Below are 27,418 nucleotides of genomic sequence, written 5' to 3' on the forward strand. Positions count from 1 at the left end.
TTTGGACACATGGAAAAATATCCGTCATATATTTTAACTATACATCCATTTATTATAGCGAATGATCTTACACTGACAAAAACAACAGATAGTGATATATTTATTTTTCTTCCGGAAAGACAATTATAATGATAATGGAGGAGCCAATATATCTTGTTGTTTACAAAAAGAAAAGAAGAGCACAAAGATAGAACGGATAAAGACACTTTCTCCTTGGAAACCATAGGCTAATTTTTACCACGCTCTGTTGGAAACAAAATACTTATGGTTTCATGATCACATTGGAAACTCATGATCAAACTCAACACTAAAGGAGAAAATAAAAACGATCTTTGGTGGCCTGAGGCATCCCAAGCTGAACAGAAAGCAAAAAAGAGGCACCCGAAATTAGTTATGGATATCTGGGTAAACCGTTAAATTAATAAATAGCCTACATTATAGGGTCAGTAATATAATACAAAGCAAGCATTATAGACCATGTTAGAAAGGTTATTATTGAGGCATTGTGTGGGAAGAGGCCTGATGACTCTTGGAAAGTCATAACCATTGTATTACTAATCTTGAAGTAAATCATCAGGGTCACAAGAAATACCAATCGAATAAGTAAGCTAACATGGAAGATGTGCAATATGATTTACTGAAATCTAAGCTATTTTTGCTATTTCTTCACATGACCATATTGTGAATGGGATTCATTGCGAAAATAATGCACTATTTGTATACAGTATGACCAGACGGCACCGACATAGGCTATATGGTGTATTAAGTTTTCATTTTATAGGCATGGTCTATAAACAATTTCTCTTTCCAAAACCTACATTTTCATGTATTTGTTAACAGAAACATAGTATATTTTGATTAATGTGGGCTATTAGTTCAGTAAATCGAGGCTAGTTCTTTCAATCAACCAGTAGATTCATCATCGTAATCAATTTCATCATCAGCAGACAGAGGATGTGTCTAAGGGGATTTTTCAGTGTAAAGCCATGAAAGGAGTTCTTCAGTTCAGCAACATGAGTGAGCAGCAGTTGAACAAATAGTCTTTTAAAGAGTTAATTGTGTGGGATGATATGCAGGATGTTTGAGAAGCGCAGCGTTTCTATATTTCACACGAAGTTCACAAATCCGGGGATTTTCGAACTGTTTTTTTTATTTTTACCTGTGTGTTTGCCTTGAATAACTACCCATATTTGGACATGGTAATTACCGGATGGGCGAGGTCACCTGGCTGCTGACGTCAGAGCAGAAATACCTGCTGGAAACCATTTCCTCAATTTGCTGCTGTTGAGAGGTTGGAAAAAACAGCAGCTCTTTACTTAAAAGCCTCGAAATATTAAAAAGCTGAAGGATTTTGTGTGGATTTTGGCGTGTCGAATGGCTTGTGTGGGGATTGTGCGATTAGGAGTGATATTTTTTCTCTTTCAGGTAAGTTTTTTTTTTTTTTTGGTCTGGCGTCGAGTTGTGGACCTAAACGGTCGCGCGCCTTCGGACACTAACGGCTTGGTTTATTATAAAATGTTTTATTTGTTGATTTTATTTTTGTAACTAGGTATTTTCGTGTGGATATACGGAGTCGACATGTAAACCTGGGTTTGAGTTGGAAACAGTAGTTTTAAAAGTGCACAGAGATCACCTTCACAGGGGGAAAAGACTAGGAAGAGGTAGGTCAATACAAATCTCTTTACAACACTGAAGCGTTTTCAAAATGTTATTAAATATTCAAATATAACGCGAAGTAGCGTTACGCTAATTCAAAAATGCTGTGTGTGGTCTATGCTAGCGTCTTCGTTAAATCTGGTCTCACCTGAAGTTTAATTGTTGTGCCTCGAGTTTCGTCAAAAGCCGGTGTGGTCGAACATTGTTTTATACAGCACTTATTTAATTCAACCTATTTCGATTCTTTACCTTAGCCGTTTATTAGATCTACGTTAGAGACTTTAACCTCTTAAAGATATTGGCAAGTTAGTACCTTGTTTTTGTTTCCTGGTGTGACAAAGCAAAGAGTTTTTATTTGTGCAGGTTAAACTGTTGTTTTCCTATGCAACATTTAGGGTTTAACTCCACAAATGTTGAATTAAATCACATTTTAGTTCTCTCATTTGTCAGAATGTGAGGTGTTTAAGTCTCTGTATGAAATCTCATGCTTCAGTAAATCTGCAGGTGTTGTGAAATTCAGATGATCTCATCCTGAGTTTCTGTGGGAGTGAAACCAGGAGATCAGGGTCAACAAAACATTTAAGATTTAGCCTATCACTTTCTTTTTTTCTTTTCAATCATTGAAGTGTATAAACCCAGTTATATTTGTTTCTGTCATAACCTGTGGTTTATTAGCCACAGTGTTTATTAAGTGTAAGAATTCCTATTTAATGCACTGAATCAGGTACTTTCCATGAGAGGTGATTCAACTTATCTTAGTTTCGATTTTATGCCCTCAATTCACAAGCATTGTTAATTTAGTCATTTTTCTAGAGCCATTATGTGAGTTAATGCAACATTATTCTGATTTATTCTTTCATATTAACTTTTTTTATAAAAAAAAAAAAAAAACTTTTTGTTTGGACATTAACCAGTCTTTGGTTTCGTATTGCAATAGATCTGTAAGTTTACCTCTGTACATCTTGAAAGGACTTTCCTTTTATTGTCCCACTAATGGTGGCTTATTTCTAAGAGCTGATCGGTTTCACCACTTCCGACCTCTAATGGATGCACTATTAGCCATTGCAAAACCTCTGTATAACTGGATAGTGGTTGTTTAAATGAATTATGCTGTAGTTTTGGGAAAAGGATTGACACAGTAAGCATCATTTGAAGTTGTTTGGCATAAACTAGGCCTAAAGCATGCATGTAAGCTCTACCACATCCAAACAAACACTGAACGTGAATATTGCAAATTGCATTTTTTTTTAATCAGTGTTTCAGAATTGTTTTCGTAACACTTTACGCCCTTATGTATAATGCATTATGAAAGTGTTTTTAATGCAGTAATTCTGCCTTGTAATGCATTGTATGTTCTCATGAATAATTGTAGACACGTTTATAATACATTATCCTTCATTGAACACACATTTAGAAAGAAACATGCATTAAAACGCATGACAAACAACCAATTTCAGATTCTGCGAATATTATAATGCATTTTAACTTTGGTTACAATTATTTATGAAACGATATGTAAAAATACCTTTATAATGTATTATACATAAGGGCTTTAAGTAAAGTGTTACCCTTTTTTGGTCCCATCCATGAGGCTCTCAAACTCTTTCATGAGACCAGAAATGTATATTATAAAGTGGCTGTTATTACAGTGATTCACTTAATACTGTGGTAAAACATGTGGCAACAAGTAGTTTTTGAATGATGAAATGAATCGAGTAAAGCTTATATGGAAATATGACTGGTGTATGTACCGCTACAAGTTTCAGCATATCAGTTAATACTTTATTACTTTCCTAAAGAAAAGTTCCTTTTTTTTATTATAAAATCGCATTGACATAGCTTGAGTTTGTTCTACCTCTGTCTTAAGTTTATGCACCTTTCCCTCCCTCAGTACCTTTCACTAGTTGTGATGGAAGAACAAGAACGCTCTTCCAGTCCGCTGACAAGCGGTTTGATGTGAACACGGATGGGACTGTAACGCTGAAGAGACAAGTGACTCTTCATGAAGGCCACAAGGTGTTTTCTGTGGACGCTTGGGACTCCAGTGGCAAGAAGCACACGGTATCTGTCAGAGTTGAGCGTGTCCATCATCATCATCATGAGGACCATCACATGGACACGGTCATGAACATCTCCTCTCCACAGGTACAAACAAGTTCTTCCAGAAACCGCTGACAGTACAAGCCTGACCTCTATTGGACACTTCAGTTTTTATGTGTGCTACTTTACTATCACACTTTTAATGGGCATATTCAACCACCAAATTCTGTATTTTTACAAATTATTATTGGAGGCCTGTGTTAAATTCATTATTTTCCAATACAATCCTAAAAGATTGAATATAGAGCACTGTTCTATATTCTTAATCCTAAAGGTAATTTAATCACAAAATTACTATTGTTTTGCATCAAGTGCGGTTTACTAATAATAATGCATGCTTATTTCTTGGAGTTAATTTCAGTTAAAATCCAGTTAAAATTTACTTTTATTAACAACAGTAACATGCAAAAAGCAACTAAATTTAACAGGGTCAACGCTTTGATTATATAAGGAGCAGGTATACAAGTTTTACTTGTTTTCTGTGTAATTCAGTTGCAGTTTAAAGGGGTCATGAATTGTGAGAGATAATTTATTGATCTTTTGACATAAGAGGTCATTGTACTATAAAAATATCCTGCAAGTTGCAGAACTCAACTTCCTCGTTAGTCCAAAAACAGCTTTTATTGAAACCAAGGTCAGAAAATGACTCTTTCTGATTTTGTCATTATTGCGTCATAGTGTGACGAAAGACTGTCCTGCTGCAGTCATCCTTTGTCAACTAAAACGAAGGAAACTCCGTTCTTAAACTTTGTTTGCCACAGCCAAGACTAATAAATGTTTCACATTGTTAGCATATGTTTCAACTATGTAAGGAGGTTTCAACATCAGGAGTTTTTAAAACCAATTTACATGTGAAATGGCGGGGACATTGAAAATTAATATGATAGCCAATCATGGCAGTGGGCGTTTACCTCAAGTCTTTAATGTGACTCCTATAAAAAGTGTTCAAAAGGTAGGGTCAAACACAGGATTGAAAATGAATTTACTTCTAAATTCGGATGTTTTTTGATGATGTAAGCTTTATATGTGGACTTTAAAAACACATCTTTAAAGTGGAGTCATGAGCTGCATTTATATTTTTTATTTATAGAGACTACAGTACAAAAGTAGTGCCAAACATATGACATTTATTTCTTGATTTGATATGTTAAAGTAGTTATTTTGTAAAGTCTAAATATAAATTCAAAAGCAAAACATGCAAATTTGCCACCGAGTGTTAGTTTTCCTACATCTTGAAACTTTTAGTGCTACAAATGGGGACGATCGTCAAAGGATGAAGAAATAATGTTTTTAGTGATCTCATTAAAAATAACATTTAAATTGGATAATATGTAGAGCTTTGAAGTGCTGGAAAAAGTTGTGAAGCACTTTAAGACTTTAATAAGTGCTTCAAGTTCACTCTCAAACAGTTGTAAGAACCCTCAGATTAATATTGTAAAAACATTTGACTATTTCTGCCACAATACCATGGTTACAGTTAGCGTTAGTACAATAGTGTATCCATGGTGATTCGTGGATTGAAAAGCCATCTATAACTTGTTCATTCTTGGCACAATGTTTCTCCTGCTTTCCTTGTCAACACTTTTTGATCTGATATGATTTATTAAACAGAATTCTGTGCTGAAATTGGCCTTTATTGATACTGTGGTGAATTCAAGCACTTTCTCACTGGATCTCCCAGCGCTGTGTACTGATGGTGTCACATGATTGAGGTCGGCCCACGAGTAAACCTGTTGTGCGCTTTTGTCTATTATTGGTGGTTGACTGGTTTCTTTCTGCTTTCGTTTTGTTTGTTTCTCGTGCAACTGAAACGGCAGCTTTTATCAGTTGGGCATCATGGTGGTGGTACCACTGTGACCTCTAACAACATTGAGTCGCACTGGTGGGAAAAATGGTGCAAAATGCCCCACCATTTAGTCGCAGTCTGGAGCCCTGAAATATACGATGTACAGCGAGCCAAGAAACAACTTCGTTCATTGTCATTTACTAAATTTCAGATGGAATCTCCCGCTGATGATCTGGTTCTGATGTTTCCAAAGCCTTCAACGGGTCTGAAGAGAGCAAAGAGAGGTTGGGTTATTCCTCCATTCAATGTGCTTGAGGATGGCAAAGGTCCTTTCCCACAGAAACTGGTCCAGGTGAGAGAAAGTTATGAGGGGAATGTTTAAAACAAGAAAGAGGTTTTTCTGTTATTGACTTTGTTCTCTTATTGCTTTCTGTATTTAGATAAAGTCAGACATTTCTAAGGAAGCTACAATGCAATACAGGATCACAGGTGAAGGAGCGGATCTGGACCCTAAGGAGACTTTTACTATAGAAAGATTATCAGGGAATCTGTTTGTGACTCGACCACTCGACAGAGAAAAAAAAGCTTCATACAGAGTAAGTTGATTTTAGGTCTCTAACTTTTAAAATCAGCAGATAGGTCTTGGTGTATTTTTAATGTTAGATTTTTTGCTCTGTTTTTTCGTTTGTAATTTGTACATCTACTAAAAAATTAAGTTTTCTTAAACTACACTTGCATATTGATGTCAAAGCTTACAGACATGGACTAAAAGACACAACCTCAGATATTTGTCTCTTAACATGCCTGTATCTCTTCTCCTGTCTTTAGCTTATAGCTCATGCGACTGGAGTTGATGTGAATATTGTAGAAACGCCAATGGAAATTATTGTAAATGTGCTGGACCAAAATGATAATAAGCCTATATTTACTCACAATCCATTCAATGGAAATGTTCCTGAAGCTGCTGGTATAGGTAGGTGTATGATGCAGTTTCTTAATAAAATGGTTTTTAGCATTTTCTTTTTCAAATGCCTCTTCAGTTTCACCGAATCAGTCTTTCTTCTTCTCTCACTGAAGGTCATGAGTTTATGACAGTCACAGCCACTGATGCAGATGATACTGAGGAAACTGACAATGGTGTTATCAGTTACTCAATCGTCAAGCAAGATCCAGAATTGCCAAAACAAAACCTGTTTACAATCAACTCTGTTACTGGAGGAATTCGTGTGAATGCTTTAGGCTTGGACAAAGAGGTGAGAAATGATGACTGGATCTCACATTGGTGAATGATTTAATGTAAACCAACTCACCTGAAAACATTTTTCAGACATTTTCCAGATATACTTTGTTAATTACGGCTACTGACGTGAAAGGAGAAGGTTATGTAACCACTGGCACAGCTGTTATTACTGTGACTGATAGCAATGATAACGCACCTCAGTTTGAGCAAACCACGGTAATGTATATTAATAAATTCAGGATATTATAATATAAGGGTTACAACTTTATTTGTACTTATTTTCACCGTACATCTCTATTTTTTTAGCACACTGTATCTGTCCCAGAGAATAAAGTAGGGGCTGAAGTGGCCATACTTACAGTTACTGATGGAGATGAACCTGGATCTCCTGCCTGGTCAACCAAATATAAGATTATTGGCGGTGACAAGAGTGGGTTTTTCAATGTCAGTACTGGACCCAGCCAGCTAGAGGGCATCATCACCACTGTAAAGGTACTGTGTGTTGCTCATGTGTTTCCACAGGCAATTAGTGATCATGTTCCTTTAGTAAAATACACTTTCTTTTCCATTCAGCCCCTGGACTTTGAGAAGAACAAGCAATTCATTCTGTCTGTGATTGTTGAGAACGATGATCCATTTGTCGGTTCTTTGGCCACTTCCACTGCCACAGTCACTGTGAATGTAATTGATGTTAATGAGCCTCCGGAGTTTAATCCAAAGGAGAAGGTTATCTTCAAACCTGAAGATTTACCAGTTGATAGTGAATTGGTTACTTATAAAGCCACTGATCCAGACACCGCAAAATCACAGAAGATAACGTAAGAAATGTTGCAAATCATTTTATCCTCTTTCCATTTTGATTGCTTTCTCTAGAGCAGTGGTTCTCAACAAGGGGGGCGCAAATTGTTTTCAAGAAAAAACGTGCAGACAGGACATCATTTGGTTACTGAATGAGTCTTATTGTGCTTCAAGCAGAATGCACATAAAAACACTGCTCTGCATTAAACCCAGCTGGCTTATGTTCCAAGGCCTCGTTTACACTGTCAGTGAAATGTGACCCAATTCCGAATATTTTATTTATTTTTATTTATTTTTGCACATATGTGACACAGATCGGATGTGTTCTATGACCGGGTTTCCGCGGGGTTGTAAAAGGTAGTAAATTAAATTATGCCAAATTAAGGCCAGTAAAAAGTAGTAAACGTCATCTGACGAGGTAGTACATTTTCGAAGCCCCATCTAACTGGGTCTATATCATGGGTGTCCAAACTTCGGCCCGCGGGCCAGTTTTTATTGGCCCGCAGCCAGGGTCCGAAATTAACACCCGCCAAGTGTGGTTAGATTTTCCGTTTGGCGAGAATCTCAAAAGGCTATCCGCCACACTGGCGGGTGAATGTTCATCATACCAAAATAGTAATAAAAAAAATTACAATTGCCTTTTGTAATGTTATGATGCCTGGAAATTAGTAAAAATCTCCTGCGAATCTAGAGCGAGCGAGCAAAAGCGCGCATGCAAACCGTGTAGCGAGCGCACGGCAGAGAGGGAGAGACCTTGTCTCTCTCTCTCTCTCTCTCTCTCTCTCTCTCTCACATGCAGTGGTGACGCGTTCATATAAACGGCACCTAAACGCTGTAAAAAAAATATTATGACATTTTAATTGTTTATTAATAAACAAGTGTTTCTGTGTCAGCTGCAAAGATGAAGTTGACACTGACTCGCGATCTTAGCAGTAGTGAACGCGCCGGAGAAAAATGCATTTCTTACGGATTTGCCTATAGCCTACTTTTATTTCGTTTTGAATGGTTCTGTTTAAAAGTAGAAATTTCAAGCTTTCTGTAGATAATAGATATAGGATATTTCTAATTTGTTTAGGTCTGTGAGGCGAGTAGCCTAGGCTACCTATACGCTGAGTTTCGGTTCATGTCTGAACGTGTTGTGATTATACAAAATAATGAAACATGGATTAAAATTAAGATAAAATTAATACAAAACGAAATTTGTGTTTTCTGTTTGATGTCTCTGTGAAAGTTTTAAAAGCATCCTTAATGGAGAACGAACGGTTAGGCTACATAACATGTTTTTTTCCTCAAATGCAAACACGAAATAAAAGACAAAATACTTTTTAAAAAGACAATTTTTGGGGAAAAAATATGGATTTATAGCTTTTGAAAAAAAATATGGATGGATTAAATATCGTTTTGGAAAAAAATATGGATGGATTTATAGCGTTTTGAGAAATCTGGATGGATTAATAGCGTTTTGAAAAAAAAATATGGATGTATTTATAGCGTTTTGGGAAATCTGGATGGATTTATAGCGTTTTGGAAAAAAATCTGGATGGATTTATAGCGTTTTGAAAAAAAATCTGGATGGATTAATAGCGTTTTGAGAAAAAATATGGATGGATTTATAGCGTTTTGAGAAAAAATATGGATGGATTTATAGTGTTTTGGAAAAAAAATATGGATTGATTTATAGCGTTTTATAGCCAGGTTGTAAAAATACAGTATTGTCAATGTCACCTCTAGTGTGTGGCCCGGCCCTTTGTTTATTTTTCTTTATTTGGCCCTCACTAAAAAAAGTTTGGACACCCCTGGTCTATATGGTTTTCAATTAGGGTAACTTGCGTGTGCAGGCCTATTTCCTTACTAAACTTTCATGAATTTATTTTGATTTTGAGTCGGACCCAAAGACAGAGGTTTAAGTCTCTCTGGTTCTCTATCTCTCCCTCCCAGTGTTGAAATTAAGTTATAATTGCCTCATTAAATTGTGATTAAATATGTTAATTCATTTTGGAAAGATATTTCATGTCTTTACTTGTCACTTTACTTAACACTTAACACTGCTACAGTTGAAGTTTGATGCCGTGTTGGTAGTAAAAATATTGTGATGGTAGTAAAATAGGTGGTAAAAAGGTAGTAAATTCAATTTAAGAATCTCTGTATAAACCCTGTATGACAGTGTAAACAGGAAAAAAAAAAAACGCATGCATTTGGATATTTCCTCATTCATATGTGGAAATAAATCCGATATGTGCCAATGCGACTGTCATGTAAACGGGCAGATCGGATTTTCTGAGGCATTAGGCAACATCTCCGCGGTTTAATGACGCCAACGGTTTAATGACGCTTTCCAAAGGGACGGATGGCCCGACGAAACTCTTAAAATTAAAGAAAAAATCCTAGTAAAGAAAAAAGTAATTCAGAAAGCATCTTAACCCTTAAAAGAGCACTTAAGGTCAAAATTGTTAGGAGCACGGACGAGGACTTTTAAGAGGCTTAAGAGTTTCTTTAGCAGAGGAGAAAATGGCAGAAAGATGAAGAGGGAGAAGAAATGTGTTGCAGACAATGAATAACAGTGAGTTAATAAGACGCTATAGATTAGATCGTGCAGGGATCATGTTTGTGACTGATCTTATTAGAGACACGCTAACATCTCCGATACAGCGCATATGCCATAGCGCCAGAAATGAAAGTAATCACTACATTACGATATTTGGCAACTTGGAAAATTCCATGTTTGATACATTAAAACCAACATTCAAACCACCACTTAAATAGACATGCCAGCAATCAGTGTAATTGGAAAGAGTGGAAACATTTTTATCATTCTAAGCCAATCAAATACCTTATAGGAAATTAACAGCATGGTAAATAAAAAAAAAGGATTTATTTACACATATATAATGTGTGTGTGTGTGAGAACGGTCAAATAGGAAAAATGACGCATGTAATTTCAAAGTGAAGGCTTAGAATAGACCCTATACTTATCACTTTTTTTTTTCTTTTTTTTTTTGGACAACCAACCAATCACAGTCTTCAAAAGATTGTCATACATAGCAACGGGGTCAACCCCGCCTCCTTACTAAGATGAAAGTTTTTGTCTTTTCCTTACTCTGAGTTGCTCTCAGATCGGTCCCGAATCGCTTTTAAGCTAAGACTCCTACGTAAAAGTTTTTAAGCTAAATTAAGAGTTTTCTTAGAGGACTCTTAGAATCTTCATGAATACGGGCCCAGATCTTTTAGCAAACCAATGTCCACAGACAAATCTGAGAACCACCTTAGCAACTGTCTACCTATTAATGCATATATCCTTTCCAATGTCAAATCTCTCATACGCAGAATTCAAATCATATCATGCCTGTATATCCTTTGAACTTCAAATGTTTTTAAACCACCAGGCAAGACTTAAGTTGTTCTTGCTGAACATTTCTAGTTTTAACCTGTATGTTTGGTTCCTTCCAGGTATAAAATTGGCAGTGATCCTGCCGGCTGGCTGAGTGTTACTCCAGACACTGGAGTTATTAAAGTCAAGAGCCTTATGGATAGAGAATCTCCCTTAGTCAAAGATGGCAAATACAGAGCTACCATTTTGGCGTTGGATAATGATGGTAATTTGTGTTTCCTTTTTTTAAGAGGAGAATTCTTGCTGGCCTTTTTCTGATGTCTGTGCTTGTGTGCAGGTGAAGCTCCAGCAACTGGCACAGGAACCCTGGTAATTGAATTGGAGGATGTAAATGACAACGCTCCTGTCATCAGTGAAAGGATTATAGAAATATGCAATCGTGGTTCAGCCCCAGTGCTTCTCTCTATAACGGACAAAGATGGACCTCCTTTCGCTGGTCCCTTTAGAGTTGAGACCTACGGAGAAACCAGTAAAAATTGGTCCACCTTGATGAATGGCACATGTGAGCAATTACTAATATTTTAAAGAAATTAATCTCATTCTTTCACATGTTACACATTGAAATATCTGTCTGTCTTGGTATACATGTTTAACTATTATAATGTGCCCATTTTAGCAACTGGTGTCCTTCTGACACCAAAGTCTGCATTGGAGCCGGGTGACTACAATGTTGTCCTGAAAGTTTTTGATCAGGGTGGGTTGGATCAGGAAAGCACCATTCAAGCAAAAGTGTGTGACTGCGAAGGAGAAGCATTCCAATGTACTGACAAAGCAGCGCAAGCAGGAGTGCCACTATTTGGAGTTCTGGGAATCCTGGGAGCAATCTTGCTTCTGCTATGTATGTAATTTCTCCCATGCATTTATGTGTTTGCATTTAGTTGGTCTTCCAAGCTTTGTATGCATACAGAAAGTTCAGTGTTTCCCACAGGATAGAACGTTGTACACTTTAAAGAGAAATTCATCAATCTGATCACTTTGAGATTTCAAAATCAAGAGCTCCAACCCATATTCAGTGTGCAGATTGAACAAAGAAAAAGTCTGTGACTTGAACCTGAACTTTATCACGCTTTTTGGTTTGTTTGACAGCAATGGTGCAACACACATTTAAATACCTTTTTTCTAGAGATGCCCCGATTGATCGGCTGGTGACCGGAATTGGCCGTTTTTCACGTGATCGGCCATGACCGGCCGATCAGTCTGACACATGCCGATTTTATGCGATCAAATGCACTCGGGCGCCGCATGATTAACATCACGCAACATCAGCATCACACGTGCACATTAGGGTTGGGCGGTATTACGGTAATATCGGATACCGCGGGATCTTAAAATAGCACCGGTATCAGTTTCAATACCGTCATTACCGGCACTTACATAGCCTATAATATATATATAATTTATTTATTGCCTAAAAAATGCTTGTGTGGTTGCAGTTTGGCAATATTTCTGGTTCCAACCAAATGAGAAGGGAGAGGCAGTAAATACTGACGAGGCAATACCGCGAGAGATGTAAACACCTCTAACGTCGCATCTCCGAAACAACCGCCCACTCACTGCTGCCAGGATACATAAGCGCATTAAGTTTCGTATTTGTTAAAATATTATAATGTTATTTTTTCCATCTTTGTTGATTATGAAAAGTGAACAGCACAAGTAAGATAGGATGCATCGGGTGTCAGACGATTTGACCACTTCAATAAATTTAGTTTTGTAAAAGGCCTCTTTAAAACGAATTTCGTTTTGTATAAATTGTATCTAAATTTTTATAGAATTTTCATCAACCAAACGCCTGGATTTAATATAATCATGACATGATGAGCATGCCGCTGTCACTTGCATTGAAATCTCATAAAAAAGGCTATGCCTCACAGACATGACAAATAAATAAAGCTTGAAATTTCTTTAAACGAAACAATTAAAAACGAAAGAAATAGGCAACTCACTGATTAGGCTAAGTAATCCATGATGTGCATTTCTCTCGTTCATACGGAGATGCGATCGTCAATTTCATTAAAAGAAACAATTCAAAACGAAAAGAAATATAGTCTGATTAATCAATGGTGTGCATTTCTCTCTAGGCGCGTTCATACGGAGATGGCGATCGTCAATTTCTTTAAACGAAACAATTCAAAACGAAAGAAATAGGCTACTCACTGATTAGGCTAAGTAGGCTAATCCACGATGTGCATTTCTCTCTAGGCGCGTTCATACGGAGATGCGATCGTCAATTTCAGTAAACGAAACAATTCAAAACGAAAGAAATAGGCTACTCACTGATTAGGCTAAGTAGGCTAATCCACGATGTGCATTTCTCTCTAGGTGCGTTCATACGGAGATGCGATCGTCAATTTCAGTAAACGAAACCATTCAAAACGAAAAGAAATATAGTCTGATTAATCAATGGTGTGCATTTCTCTCTAGGCGCGTACATACGGAGATGGCGATCGTCAGTTTCTTTAAACGAAACAATTCAAAACGAAAGAAATGGGCTACTCACTGATTAGGCTAAGTAGTCCATGATGTGCATTTCTCTCTAGGTGCGTTCATACGGAGATGCGATCGTCAATTTCAGTAAACGAAACCATTCAAAACGAAAAGAAATATAGTCTGATTAATCAATGGTGTGCATTTCTCTCTAGGCGCGTACATACGGAGATGGCGATCGTCAATTTCTTTAAACGAAACCATTCAAAACGAAAAGAAATAGACTAGCCTACCTCTCTGTAATCCATGATGTGCATGTCTCTCTATAGCGTTCAGATGCCGATCGTCAATTTCTTTAAACGAAACAATTCAAAACGAAAAGAAAAAGGCCACTCTCTGATTGTGTAATGATGTGCATTTCTCTCTATAGGCGCGTTCACTACAGAGATGGCGATCGTCAACTTCCATCTTTGCAGAAAAGTTTTATTAATAAAAATCAATGGACACGCGTCACCGGATTACAAAGGCACTTCTTGCTTGTTGCACGCACACAGATATTATGTTGAATAATGGTGGGCTCCGGCTCATAATAACAGTTAATGCCGTCGGCCTGACTCAGACACAACGTGCAGGGGTTGGGCTTGATTTTTTTTGTTGTTGTTTTTTTGCCCGATCTGGCATTCAGTTTCTGAACGGTGTAGGCACAAGCCAACAGTTTGGTGACGCCGTCTGAGCCCATTATGTCATTTTTAATTAGTCACGGTAATACCGTATACCCCGGTAAAATAGGGAGGCGGTTTGACGGTTTCAAAATTCGAATACCGCCCAAGCCTAGTGCACATGGAACGGACATGTAGGACACTTCATGAATTACGGCCGTTTCACACCACAAATGTCAGCAGTGCGTTTTTTTTCCCCGTTATGCATGTTAATCAATGAGTGCATTCACACCACGAGCAGGAGCATCGCGTGAGCAGTAGTGAAGCGCGGGTTTTGGCGCGGGTCTATTTTTGCTACGCTACTTGCACTCAATTAAAGTGAAAGCACACTTTTGATGGACAAACAAAAAATGAATTCACACAAAAAGTGCTCAATGCACAGAATAAGTATGGCTAGTGTGTTTTAGCAAGAACTCCAGTATATGTCAAAAGAAAACGAAGACTTAAAAATATTTGTAGAAGATTTACCCATTTAAACTTGTTTTCATCATTCAGTTTTGGTTGCAAGTATGGTTATGATTATTAAAAAAATAAAGTAAACTAGCCAGAAAATATAGAGGTATCTTTATACTGCAAGGCTATATGTGTGTGTATTTCCCACACCAGGAGTAATTTATATAGTTCTATTTTATAGCGATTATATGTTCAAAAAAATACCTATGTTCTATGCAAAATGTTCTATTAAAGAAAAGATAGAAAAATATTTGTGTGTGCTGTAAAGTGGTTAGAAAAAATAAAATCGGAATCGGCTAAAATCGGTATCGGCAGGTCAAACTCAATGAGAAATCGGAATCGGCCTAGAAAATTGTAATCGGTGCATCTCTACTTTTGTCATTATTAGAAGTTAAAATATATTTAATGGCCGCCGCAGTCTAGTCAACGTATGGGACACACTGTACATTATACTGCAGAAAAGGTGTCTCATTGCTAGCATTTTTTTCCAAACATATTCACTCTTTGAATTGAACTCCTATAAGATCAATAGCAATCTAATTTTCCTTGACTTCTTTTGAGTCCCTATTCAATCTTTCTTGGTTCATTATTACTGCTGAATCCTTTAGGTTTGCTGTGTTAAGTTGTGCTTCTTTTACCACAGTGCTCGCTCTTCTTCTGCTCTTGTTCATGAGGAGGAAAAGTAGTACCAAAAAAGAACCTCTCCTTCCTGAAGATGATACAAGGGACAACATCTACTATTATGATGAGGAAGGCGGTGGAGAAGATGATCAGGTTGGTTTTCATTTGATATACTTTAAGGGGGTTTATCAGTTTTTAATGGTTGAGTTTGTTAATTTGTTCATTGGTACCTGGAAGTTGACAGTCAAACTTGCTTTTGAACAAGCAACATGTCTTTTTATAATCACCATCTTTTACAGTTTAAGCATTTCTGAAGCTCTAAGTTAAAAGGGTGCCCTCAGAAAGCACTTATGGTTCACTACCTGAATCGCTGTGGTGCTCGCACTAAAACATTAAGGACCCGCAGGGACTCCGATCCTTGTGTAAAGAAATATTCTATTACATCGAATTAAAGGCCATAACTTGTACCAAGATCTACAAGCAACGTCTCTTTCAGGAGATCTTAAATTTGGAAATTTTAAATGGGGGAATCATTAAATAGCTTAATGTAATTGCTTTTTAAACTTCAAAAGGTGATTTCATTGTAAATGAGAGCACTGCACGTCTCAAAGTTATCACGCGTTTACCTGCCCTTCCAATCTTAATAGTTAATGGTAAATTAACTTGGTTTGCTGAGGCTTTGCTTGAGCTCTGAACACAACCAAAGGTTCTTAGTAGAGAAAAAAATGAGGGAAATGGAGGGAGAGATGGGGAGCTACAGGAATGCTGGAAGAATTTCCTCAAGGACGGCATAGTGACGACTGCTTGTATACACCGATGAGCCAAAACTTTGACCACCTGCCTAATATGCTGTTCTTCCGCGTGCTGCCAAAACCGCACCGGCCTGCCAAGGCGTGGACTCCAGTATCTGGCACGAAGACATTAGCAGCAGATCCTTCCAATCTTGTAGGTTGTGAGGTAGAGCCACCATGGATTTAACTTGTTGGTCCAGCACATCCCACAGATGCTCAACTGGATTGATATCTGGGGAATTTGGAGGCCAGGGCAACACCTTGAACTCATGTTTCTCAAACCATTCCTGAACAATGCGTGCTGTGTGACAGGGTGCCTTTATTCTGTTGGAGGCCACTTCCACCGGGAACACTGTCAGGAAGGGGTGTACCTGGTCTGCAACAATGTTTAGGTAGTTGGCATGTCAAGTTTACGTCCACATTAATGGCCAGATCCAGTGTTTCCCAGCAGAGTTTGATGCCATGACGCATTCCTCCCATAACATACAATTTTTTTGTGACTTGTACCACAGTAGACTTTCTGTTGGCTCAGACTATTCGGGATAGCATTCGTTGCCCTTGTCCATTGATGAGCCTTGGGTGCCCAACACCCTGTTTTGCCGGTTTGTGGTTTGTCCCTCCTCGGACCACTGGTAAATCCTTACTACTGCTGACTGGGAGCAACCCACGAGCCTTGCCGTTTTATAGATACTCTAACCCAGTCTCCGTGCCATAAACATTTGGCCCTTGTCAAAGTTGATCTTTATTTGTTGCCCATTTTTCCTGCATCATGATTACGAGAACTGATTGTTTGCTTGCTATCTAATTTGTTCAGACCTTAATATGTGGACTTGTTAGGATATGATCAATGATATTTGCTTTGCCTGTGACTGGTCAAAGTTTTGGCTCATCAGTGTACGCTTGTGGTGATTGACGGGACTGAATGATTGGGCTCCTCCCAAGCTTATGTTTGGAACTTCAGTTATACCAGGATATTGCCTAATTTTGACTCGTCTCTCTTAAGAAAATGTTTAAAGGCTGAAATGTGAGGTTAAGCGTCTTATAAAACTTTATCTTTGCTAAAACCTGCCCCTGCCCATATGGCCGTCTTGACATTGCATCACACACAATACAAGATCACGTGGTGATAATCGTCTGTGACTGCTTAAGCCTGGCTCAGATGACGATCACTTAACTAGCATTGTTGACCGTAACAAGCTCCGATTTGGCTGCGATCCGGGGGTTTTGCTGCAGAGCTTTTAAGTTTATTTGCAATTGTGAAATCCAGCCAAAAGTCATGTAGTGCGAGTTTGCCTCAAGTCTGCCTCAAGTCTTGGCTATAGATTGCATGCATCAATTTATGCATTTTACTAGAGCTTCTGACAATGTTAATTGTTCAGTTTTATTTAATCTGGTTGAATGAATGATTCAATGACTCTCTCATAAAGACTTCACTTGATTAATTACTGGATGAATCTGCAATTTTGAATGGTTCAATTACATTTAAGTCACTTCACGCCACCTACTGGTGTAACAATGTAATTGATAGACTATTAATTTGAAGCATCAAGTTACTTTCAAAAGGTACAGTGAAAACGTTACCGTAGGCATCAGTGTTTATATACGAGCTATAAACATTTATCCCTGAACTTCTGTGATTGTGACTGTTTGTGAAGTTGTTTGATACCTATACATAAATGATCTTAATGATGGTTTAATAGGCATAGGGAATCATTGTCATTTTAAGAATAAGATCATGTGGGTGTTTGAATTGAGATTGCAATATTTTAACAATTAATTTTGCAGCTGTAGTTTGCAGAGCTCCACTCGCAGTGACTTGTCTAATGAATGAGCATTATAAAAAAGGAAATGACATGGTAACCCAGGAGTCAGCAGGAACGCTCCAAGTGTGAATGCTTGATGCATAGCTGCGGTTGCAGTTACGCCCCAGACAGCAATCGGCCCATATCCGGTACACATGGTTTCCACACCGCTCAGATGTGGGCCGGATCTGTTGCTGTCTGGGACTGATGTTAATATGCTGTAAATGCAAGGTTTATGAAAATGTAATAACATACTGACCAACTGTCTGCTGCTATGTAGTAACTGGTTTTGCTGTACTTTAATATCCAACACACTTTCTGCGCAGGACTTTGATTTGAGCGTGCTGCATCGAGGCTTGGACAACAGACCTGACGTGTTCAGAAACGATGTGGCGCCCACTTACATGACGGCACCTCAGTTTAGACCCCGGCCCACCAACCCTGATGAGATTGGCGCGTTCATTGATGATGTAAGTGATTTTTGTTACTAATTAAACCTCAAAAGAATTCCTGTTAAACCTCAATTAAGAGAATTATTTTTAAAGCAAGATCGAAGTATTAGAGATGCACTGATGTATCGGCCTATAATCGGTATCGGACGATTAAAGCTATTATTTTTGCCATTGACCGATTGTTTAAAAACAGCCGATGATCAATGCCGATTATATTCTGTCAATCAAAAGAGCGGAAAAATGGGAAAAAAGAAACTGCTCTGGGTCGTTCATAAAATGATGACGCGTTTACTCGCCACTGTTTACAAATGTCTTCAAGTTGGAGTGATACCGAAACTAAAAGCGCTTCTCGTCCGGGCGTATGAAGAGATTTGTCAGCAACTTAGAGGAACAGTTAGCTATACTGTCATGTATGATTAAATTAAATAGCCTTCTTTAAGAACAAGGCATAAACTTCCGGTTAATTACATCACAGAGTTTACCAGTATTTTGGAACTGATGTGTGTATTAGGGCTGCACAATTAATCGCAATGAAACTGCACGAAATTGACAAAGGCTGCAATTTATTTTAAGCACAGCTTGTCAGTGTAGCGGCTGATTGGTAGTAAATGCTTCTCCATCTGAACACCAGAGGGCGTCTCTCACGCGCGCACACACGCCAAATATGCCCCTCCATAGAAGTACGATAACACGCATCATTCCAGGAAATCCCTACAGCGAGCTGTAGCTGAATGAACAGAAGATTGAAACGCTTTGATTAAACATGACTAATAAACACACGACTGCCTTGTTCTGTGTCAGAAGCACATCATCTCACAGAAGGAGGAGCTCAACTGTCCTTGTGAAGTGAGTTTGGAGTAAAAGCATGTTATTGAATGTCTTTTGTTGGACCAGAGGTTCACAAATGCTTCTCATGTTTGGAAAGATGTTTGACGCATGTTGCTGTTATAAGCGACTCAAACTCGCAGTGCTTTCAGAGTGAACCGCGTTTACGGAGCCGATCATCAATGACTACGTTTACATGCAGCCAATATCCGGGTTATGGTCGGGTTAGGGTCACTATTTGGGTTTCTGAAACATTCGGAATAACGCGTTTACATGCGTGAGCAGAGAGAGTTACTCCTGTATACATGGAATTTACAATATCCCGATGTAAACGGCGACGCGCGTCTGGACGTACGGACTTCCTTAAGGCGCAATATGCGTCATTTCCGATTCTTTTTCCTGTATCCAAAGACAACAACAACAGCAGCAGCACGCGGATAATGAATAGTTCGGGGCAGATAGCGATCGCCTTTGTTTGCGCTTTCCTCCTCGCTCCAAAAGTGTGGTGCTGTGCTGCGTCTCGCCATGTTTACCTCTACTTCTTGTTTACTTCCGGTATACTGCACGCGGGTTTCTGTATGCGCCGTCTCTCCTCAAAAGACCAAGATTCCTTGCGAATAGAACATGCGCAGAACACAAATCAATGTCCCTTTTGATGGGGATATGCCGATACGCGTTTACATTACCAAATATTCGGGTTAGAAAGGGGGTACCCCAGGTATAATATCCGGGTTTTTAAAAACCGGGATATGAGCATATCCGGGTTTTTGCCGGTGTTTACATGGCCGTGCGCGACCGGGTTATTGCTAATATCCCGGTTTTTAACGGGTTATTGGCTGCATGTAAACGTAGTCACTGACAAGCTGCGCATAACACATAATCACAGCCTTTGCGATTTTTTTTATTATTTTTTTTTATTTTTTTATTTATTTTTTTATTTTTTTATTTTTCAAAATCACAATAAGCCAAATCGATTTAAGTGTGATTAATCGTGCAGCCCTAGTGTGATCGGTCTGTTAACGGTAAAAAGCCACAAATTTTTATTTTACCGTTAAAGTCGTTCTGGCTATTTTACGGTAAGTTAGCGGGATTGCTGTGTGAAAGGGACTAACGACTCTGTGTGAATGGTCTGTTACCAGTAAAAAGCCAGAACGCTGTTGCTTGTGTGAACGACACCTGTCAAGGTTTTTAATTCTACTGGTAAAGTCGTTCTGGCTATTTTTACGGTAGCTTACCGGGATTGCTGTGTGAAAGGGGCTAACGACTCTATTCTTTGTCTGGTAGAATCTGAATGCTGCGGATAACGACCCCACCGCTCCGCCGTACGACTCTCTCCTGGTGTTCGACTATGAAGGAGGCGGCTCAGACGCAGGTTCACTCAGCTCCCTCAACTCCTCCAGCTCAGGAGGAGACCAAGACTACGACTTCATCAATGACTGGGGCCCTCGCTTCAAGAAGCTGGCAGACATGTATGGAGGAGGAGATGATTAAGACTCTATTTGTTTTGTTTTTTGTTCATTTTTCTCTCTCTCTCTACAAGAAGAGATGGTTTAAAAGTGCAAAATATGAGAATTTTTATAGTTCGCTTTATGGTCTGGTGATTTGAATGTTTAAAGTTGGAGCTGGAAAAATAGCACTGTTCACCTGTCAACAAAAAGGAAATGTTCTTAAGTGTTTTCTTTTCATGGGAGCAGTCTAGGCAGGAACGTGGCTTTGTTTTTCTCCCGTAAAAGAATCTCCCAATTCAAAAGACATTCAATGTTTGTTCGGATTTCTCTGTGGGGAAGAAGCTGTAATGCCACTTAAGATGTTTGTCCCAAATTTGTTTGCCCAGTATATTTTATGAAATGTAACGGTTATGTTTTTACAACTTCTTTGGCATTAAAGATTGAACTAAAGCATGAATTATACTGTAAATGTACTTTTTTTTTTTTTGAAAGCACTGAATTTTCAAAAACTTTTTGTATGATACATGTCTCTATTTCTGTCCTTTTCCCCTCAGCTGCAAAGATATTAATTGCATCATGTATGCTTTTATTTCTTTTATATAGTTATATGGTTGTTTCAATATTACATTTTACACTGATGCTTTTCTCTTTTTTTATTAAATTACTTTTACTGTTTTCGCTTCCAAGTGTTCACTCTATAACGCACTTCACACACAACGCTGGCTAAATGATCTTTTTTTTTAAAGTCTGCATGAAACCATTGCAACCAACTTAATTAACTTGGCCTGAGAAAGCCGACTTACTGAAATTCTATTTAAACTTGCTTCTTCTGAGACTAAAATTCTGTAACTCCTAAAGCTTTCAAGCTAGAACCTCCAAACCCAGATCAGACTGTTCTTAATGTGCTTAATCTTAATCTAATATTGTGGTTTTCCTAAAAATGTAAATTAAAAATCATAAATTTCCCATAGGCTTGCACTGATGGAATAATCAAATGTGTCAAGACTGTTAAAATCCAAACTCCCAGAAGCCCTTTAAACTCATAAGCTTTTATCTATCTATAATGTTAATCATGCTAGCAATGTGTTAAAATCTTTTAAGCAACATGTTAACATGCTAATCATGCTAGAAACGTGTTAAATTGTTATAGCAACATACTAGCAATGTGTTAAATCACTAATTCAAATTTGAAACATGCTAACTAGATGAAAAAAAAAAAGTCCTATCTATCTGACGTGGGTGCAATTTAGTTAAAGGGATGGTTCGGAGTAATTTCAACCTAGCACCATGGTGCACATTTGCACCATGACCTCGAGCCAAAAGAAATTTAAGTGGTTTTATTTTACATTTGCATTTTTTCCTGAATGTTTACCTCAGCTGTCAGACACAAGACTGACTAGAAAGACATTGTAGATTATATTGCTAGTAGGCCTGCTTCATAAAAAAAAATAAAAAATAATTAAAATTGTTTTTTAATAAATAAAACTGTTTTTATTAAAATTGAATAAAATTGTTTTATTTTAAATATCTATCTATCTATCTGACAGTCTATCTGCCTATCGCCTTCAAAACATTCAAACTTTAAACATGAAAAATGTCAAACTACTTTATACTGAAAACCTTGACTTATTTCTCAATTAATCTGTGGTAATATTTTTATTTTACAATGACCTTGTTATGCATGTTCTATGTACTTACCATAATGAATTATGCAGAATTATGGTGTGTTCAAGCAGAGAATGTCTAATAAGGGGAGAACTTCCACTCTCGGTAAACTTCCGGCTTCTGAACTGGTTGCAGTTCCACTCTGGCTCCACATGAGGGCGCTCACAGGACGAGTGCAGAATGAATGGAGGTCTATGAAGCTATACCTCTCAAAATCCACTTTTCTCAGGATATAATTTTTTGTCTAGTAATTTGAATGTTGTATTCAAAAGGAGATGCAAATAAATTACACATTGCTGGGTTTAGAGTCACTTGTTTGCTTTAAAAAGACTTTTAAAATGTCAATGACGTCATTCACATCGTACGACCAGAGATACTGCTTTACGGCAATCCTTCAGTCACTTTGGTGCTTTCGCGCTCTGCACTTTCTTTTCTCTCAAGGCGTCGACAACACAGCTGACACAGGTAAACACACAACACAGCTGACACAGGTAAATACACAACACAGCTGACACAGGTAACTACACACAACACAGCTGACACAGGTAACTACACACAACACAGCTGACACAGGTAAACACACAACACAGCTGACACAGGTAAACACACAACACAGCTGACACAGGTAAACACACAACACAGCTGACACAGGTAAACACACAACACCGCTGACACAGGTAAACACACAACACCGCTGACACAGGTAAACACACAACACAGCTGACACAGGTAAACACACAACACAGCTGACACAGGTAAACACAACACCACTGACACAGGTAAACACACAACACAGCTGACACAGGTAAACACACAACACAGCTGACACAGGTAACTACACACAACACAGCTGACACAGGTAACTACACACAACACAGCTGACACAGGTAAACACACAACACAGCTGACAGGTAAACACAACACAGCTGACACAGGTAAACACACAACACAGCTGACACAGGTAAACACACAACACAGCTGACACAGGTAAACACACAACACAGCTGACACAGGTAAACACACAACACAGCTGACACAGGTAACTACACACAACACAGCTGACACAGGTAAACACACAACACAGCTGACACAGGTAAACACACAACACAGCTGACAGGTAAACACAACACCGCTGACACAGGTAAATACACAACACAGCTGACACAGGTAAACACACAACACAGCTGACAGGTAAACACAACACCGCTGACACAGGTAAATACACAACACAGCTGACACAGGTAACTACACACAACACAGCTGACACAGGTAACTACACAACACAGCTGACACAGGTAAACACACAACACCGCTGTCACAGGTAACTACACACAACACAGCTGACACAGGTAACTACACAACACAGCTGACAGGTAAACACAACACCGCTGACACAGGTAAATACACAACACAGCTGACACAGGTAACTACACACAACACAGCTGACACAGGTAAACACACAACACAGCTGACACAGGTAAACACACAACACAGCCAACACAGGTAACTACACACAACACAGCCGACACAGGTAAACACACAACACAGCTGACAGGTAAACACAACACCGCTGACACAGGTAAACACACAACACAGCTGACACAGGTAAACCCACAACACAGCTGACACAGGTAAACACACAACACAGCTGACACAGGTAAACACACAACACAGCTGACACAGGTAAACCCACAACACAGCTGACACAGGTAAACACACAACACAGCCAACACAGGTAACTACACACAACACAGCCGACACAGGTAAACACACAACACAGCTGACAGGTAAACACAACACCGCTGACACAGGTAAACACACAACACAGCTGACACAGGTAAACCCACAACACAGCTGACACAGGTAAACACACAACACAGCTGACACAGGTAACTACACACAACACAGCTGACACAGGTAAACACACAACACAGCTGACACAGGTAAACACACAACACAGCTGACACAGGTAAACACACAACACAGCTGACACAGGTAAATACACGTGCTAGAAGAGTTTTTGTTTTGTTTGTTTCTGGTCCTGCTTCGGATGCCACGATGCCATCAAGCCGTATCTCTGGTCGTAATCAGTCCTTCACTGACCAATCAGCGTTCATTAGCAGAATGCTAGCATGTTATGGGCAACAACAACTCAACCTGTAAGAAATCGAAAGGACATAAGTACTCGTTCATTAAACTTTCGACCTATAACCCATGTTGAACTTGCAAAACCTACAATCAAATCTGAGATTTCTCAACGGCAATCGGGTGAAAGAGACAAATTTAGCCGTCTAGCTCCATAGACTCCCATTCATTTTGCACTCATGGGCGATCGCCCCCAGTGGAGCTATGGTGGAACTACAGCCAAAATTCGGTACAATAGGACTTAATAGGGATGGCCAGGCTCTCCGTAGACGGGCTCTGGTTCAAGTCATCTCGTATAGACCTTATGTAGCTCCGCCCCTTTTCAGCGCTGCGCTCGTTGTCTTTTGACTTCCGGTCTGTATTTTCACAGTGATTTTGCGTGTTTATTAATTTGAACTGACATTTGTTAAGTCATCTGCTTTAAACATTACAGTCCTCATGATAACTTTCGTTAACTTTACATTATGTAAATCCACTTCAAAAGCTAATTACTCCTGGACAGCAATGCCATAGAAATATACAGAGCGACCGCAAAAACTGAAGTTTTCTCGTTTCACTGGCGCATAAGGTCTATAGATCGTATTTACGAGTTGAACGCACATGAACGCCACCACAATGTCGTAAATACTAGTGGGGAGCTCGGATTCTCTCTAAGCCCCGATCTTTACTAGTTGGGGGCGTGTCACTGAGAAACATGGCGGAATACCACAATACTTAAAGGTATTTAGCAGTGATATTGTCAGGCTTTTCTATTTACAGCGCAGTAAGCTAATTGCCTGTAGGCTACAGCAAATTATGGCATTATAATATAACAATGCAACATAAAACGATAAAGTTGGCAGTGGCTTCATAAATTAATTAAAAACATTAAAAAAACAAAGTACACCTGATTTTTCACATTTCTTTGTTCTTCATTTTCTAGAACAAGACTTTAAGAACCTTACTGCATTATTGTGTAATTAAGAGAAAGTACTCCGCCATCTTACTCCGAGGAAAGTGACTTGAACGCACCAGCCGTCGTAAACACGACTTCCCACCTAGTAAATACGAACTTCCCAGGAGGACTTGAACGCACCATTACAACACTAAACCCATCCCTAACCCTCTACTAAGTACTGTTAATTAATGTTAATATGGGATTAATTGTACTTTTTTTTTCATCACATCTTTTATTTCCATATAATGAAAGTGAAGGAAAGGCTGGGATTCTTGTCTAACAAAAACTTGATGCAGATGTGAGTACACTAATGACACACTAGATGGCGACATCGAATACAGGTGTTGACTCAACCTCAAACCTCAATTGTACATTTCTCAAAATCTTTCCAGAACCTTAATTTCTTAAAGCATTTCTCAGACAATTCCCCGCTCCTTAAACGTTCTGAATGGGAACTTGTTCTTTACAAAAAATAACATAAACTAACAGACCTGTAGCAATTTGTTCCCAATACCATTTACTACGTGTTTGCAGAGAAGTTTGAAATACCCAACTATTAAGCTACTTTAAAATCTCGTAGAGAAATGCATTTTGCACTTTTTGTGTACAAAGCTCTTTTGCACAAACTACCATTTTATATTAATCCACTTTTAGCTGTTAGAAGGTCTGGTTATCAGACCAGAGCTCAGGGATGGTTATTACTACAGATCTCCTCTGAATTGGGTAGATCTGCTTTCAGTTTTTCTGCCCCTCACACTTGGAATGAATTACAATGTACTTTTAAACTGGATGATCTGATGCCTTGTAATAAAGGGATCCACTGGAGGCAAGTTGAGAAATGAGAACCCAAGTGCAGTTTATTGTAACTAAAATAAAACATGAAACAAAAACATGACGTGGCATGAAAACAAAAACCAAAGCATGAACATGAAACTTAAACTACAGTGGAATTACAGGAAACAATACTTGACAAAGACACATGGCAAACATGAGGGCTTAAATACACAGACTAATGACAAAACAAGGGACACCTGTGCACAATGATCAGACAATAAACCAATGACAAGACATGGCAGGATCACATGACAAACAGGGAATCACATGACAGACATGGAAACAAGACAAGAACAAAACCAGACCAAAACCGTGACATGCCTTTACGCCATTTTAGACGTCTGCTTAAGGATAATTTTATTACTGATTGTGTTTGTTTCCTGTGATTGTTTTTGCTTTCTTTTTAATTGCTTTTAATTTATTTAGCTTGTTTTACTGTATATTGCACTTCTGGCTGTATTTCTCTTTTTCTGTGTGACCCACACAGGTCATTGCTGTAAATGAGAACTCGTTCTCAGTCAACTTACCTGTATAAATAAATAAATAAATAAGTAATAGTACAGTATTACACTGTATTTCAGTTATCCAGTAAAGACACCCAACATAGGCTATTTGTGAATGTAAAACATTCCATTATTACAAATCAAGTGTATCCTTGCAAATGATATCCTTGCAAATGATTTTATTTTTTTTATTTTTTTTTGATCATGCATCTTCACTGTAGCTGTTAAAACACAGCCTTCATGAAATATGTGCTCATTCTCCATTTCTATTGACTTGAGGGGCCTCATTTATAAAGAGTGCGCTCACACAGATATGATCTAGAGTGTTTGCACGCTAAAATCCACGCCAGCGTTCATATTTTTAAAACGCTCTTCGATGTGATAAAATTGCTTATAAGCGCCCGTCAAGGTCTAAGCAGACGTGTACACTTTTCCTTGTGGCAGAAAAGTCTGAGCACTGCAGGTGTTTGGAGATCTAAGCAATTCTTGCTGCTCGCCGTTCTTAAGTAAAGGATTTTGACTGGTTCTCTTTTATATTGAGATTATATTTATTTTTATATTATTATAGAGCTTTGTGAAATCGCGATGAACTGAGATATCAGCTTTTTAGGAATTATTAAAGGGATGGTTCGGAGTAAAATCAACCTAGGGTCCTTTGCACCATGACCTCGAGCCAAACTCCCCCCAGAAGCCTTTTTTTTTTTCCTTGGTCGAACATTATTAAAGTTAGAGCTTATTTAGAGATATCATCCGGATGGTTTAGTGCAGGCGCTAATGGATCCAAGGCTGTATCTCGTAAATTACCCCACTAATAATGCCCAGAATGGTACC

At 38.5% G+C, this 27,418-nt stretch overlaps 1 protein-coding gene and 2 long non-coding RNA genes across 6 annotated transcripts in view; 2 read left to right on the plus strand and 1 right to left on the minus strand.

The window, feature by feature from the left end:
- Window positions 1-24,545, plus strand: part of LOC309492198 — a 115,114-nt gene extending 90,569 nt beyond the window's left edge. Inside the window, exons 2-4 of the long non-coding RNA XR_014203451.1 lie at window positions 22,567-23,055; window positions 23,208-23,285; window positions 24,164-24,545. This is a non-coding gene — a long non-coding RNA (uncharacterized lncRNA). The remainder of the gene's footprint in view (window positions 1-22,566; window positions 23,056-23,207; window positions 23,286-24,163) is intronic.
- cdh31 (cadherin 31) lies at window positions 1,254-21,178 on the plus strand. Of its 2 annotated transcripts, XM_082160914.1 has the most exons (16): window positions 1,259-1,425; window positions 1,550-1,661; window positions 3,548-3,801; window positions 5,754-5,894; window positions 5,983-6,138; window positions 6,371-6,515; window positions 6,620-6,795; window positions 6,870-6,998; window positions 7,089-7,274; window positions 7,356-7,600; window positions 11,028-11,173; window positions 11,246-11,470; window positions 11,585-11,806; window positions 15,208-15,338; window positions 18,105-18,248; window positions 20,340-21,178. In XM_082160914.1, exons 1-16 carry the CDS (start codon window positions 1,375-1,377, stop codon window positions 20,544-20,546), a joined length of 2,670 nt encoding a protein of 889 aa, XP_082017040.1. In that variant the 5' UTR covers window positions 1,259-1,374; the 3' UTR covers window positions 20,547-21,178. The 2 variants fall into 2 exon arrangements, with proteins under 2 accessions (XP_082017041.1, XP_082017040.1); XM_082160915.1 differs by lacking the exons at window positions 18,105-18,248; window positions 20,340-21,178 and adding an exon at window positions 15,491-15,522 and having other exon boundaries at window positions 1,254-1,425; window positions 15,208-15,456.
- LOC309492203 lies at window positions 20,906-23,687 on the minus strand. 3 transcript variants are annotated; one of them, XR_014203457.1, is made up of 4 exons: window positions 23,581-23,676; window positions 23,399-23,534; window positions 23,171-23,252; window positions 20,906-23,072 (listed from the first exon to the last, which is right to left on the minus strand). It is a non-coding gene; the product is annotated as an uncharacterized lncRNA (long non-coding RNA). The 3 variants fall into 3 exon arrangements; XR_014203458.1 differs by having other exon boundaries at window positions 23,197-23,252; window positions 23,581-23,675; XR_014203456.1 differs by lacking the exon at window positions 23,171-23,252 and having other exon boundaries at window positions 23,581-23,687.
- Window positions 24,546-27,418: the final 2,873 nt, after the last annotated feature.

The sequence above is a fragment of the Leuciscus leuciscus genome (assembly GCF_965113295.1).
Source record: "Leuciscus leuciscus genome assembly, chromosome: 2".
NCBI lineage: Eukaryota > Metazoa > Chordata > Actinopteri > Cypriniformes > Leuciscidae > Leuciscus > Leuciscus leuciscus.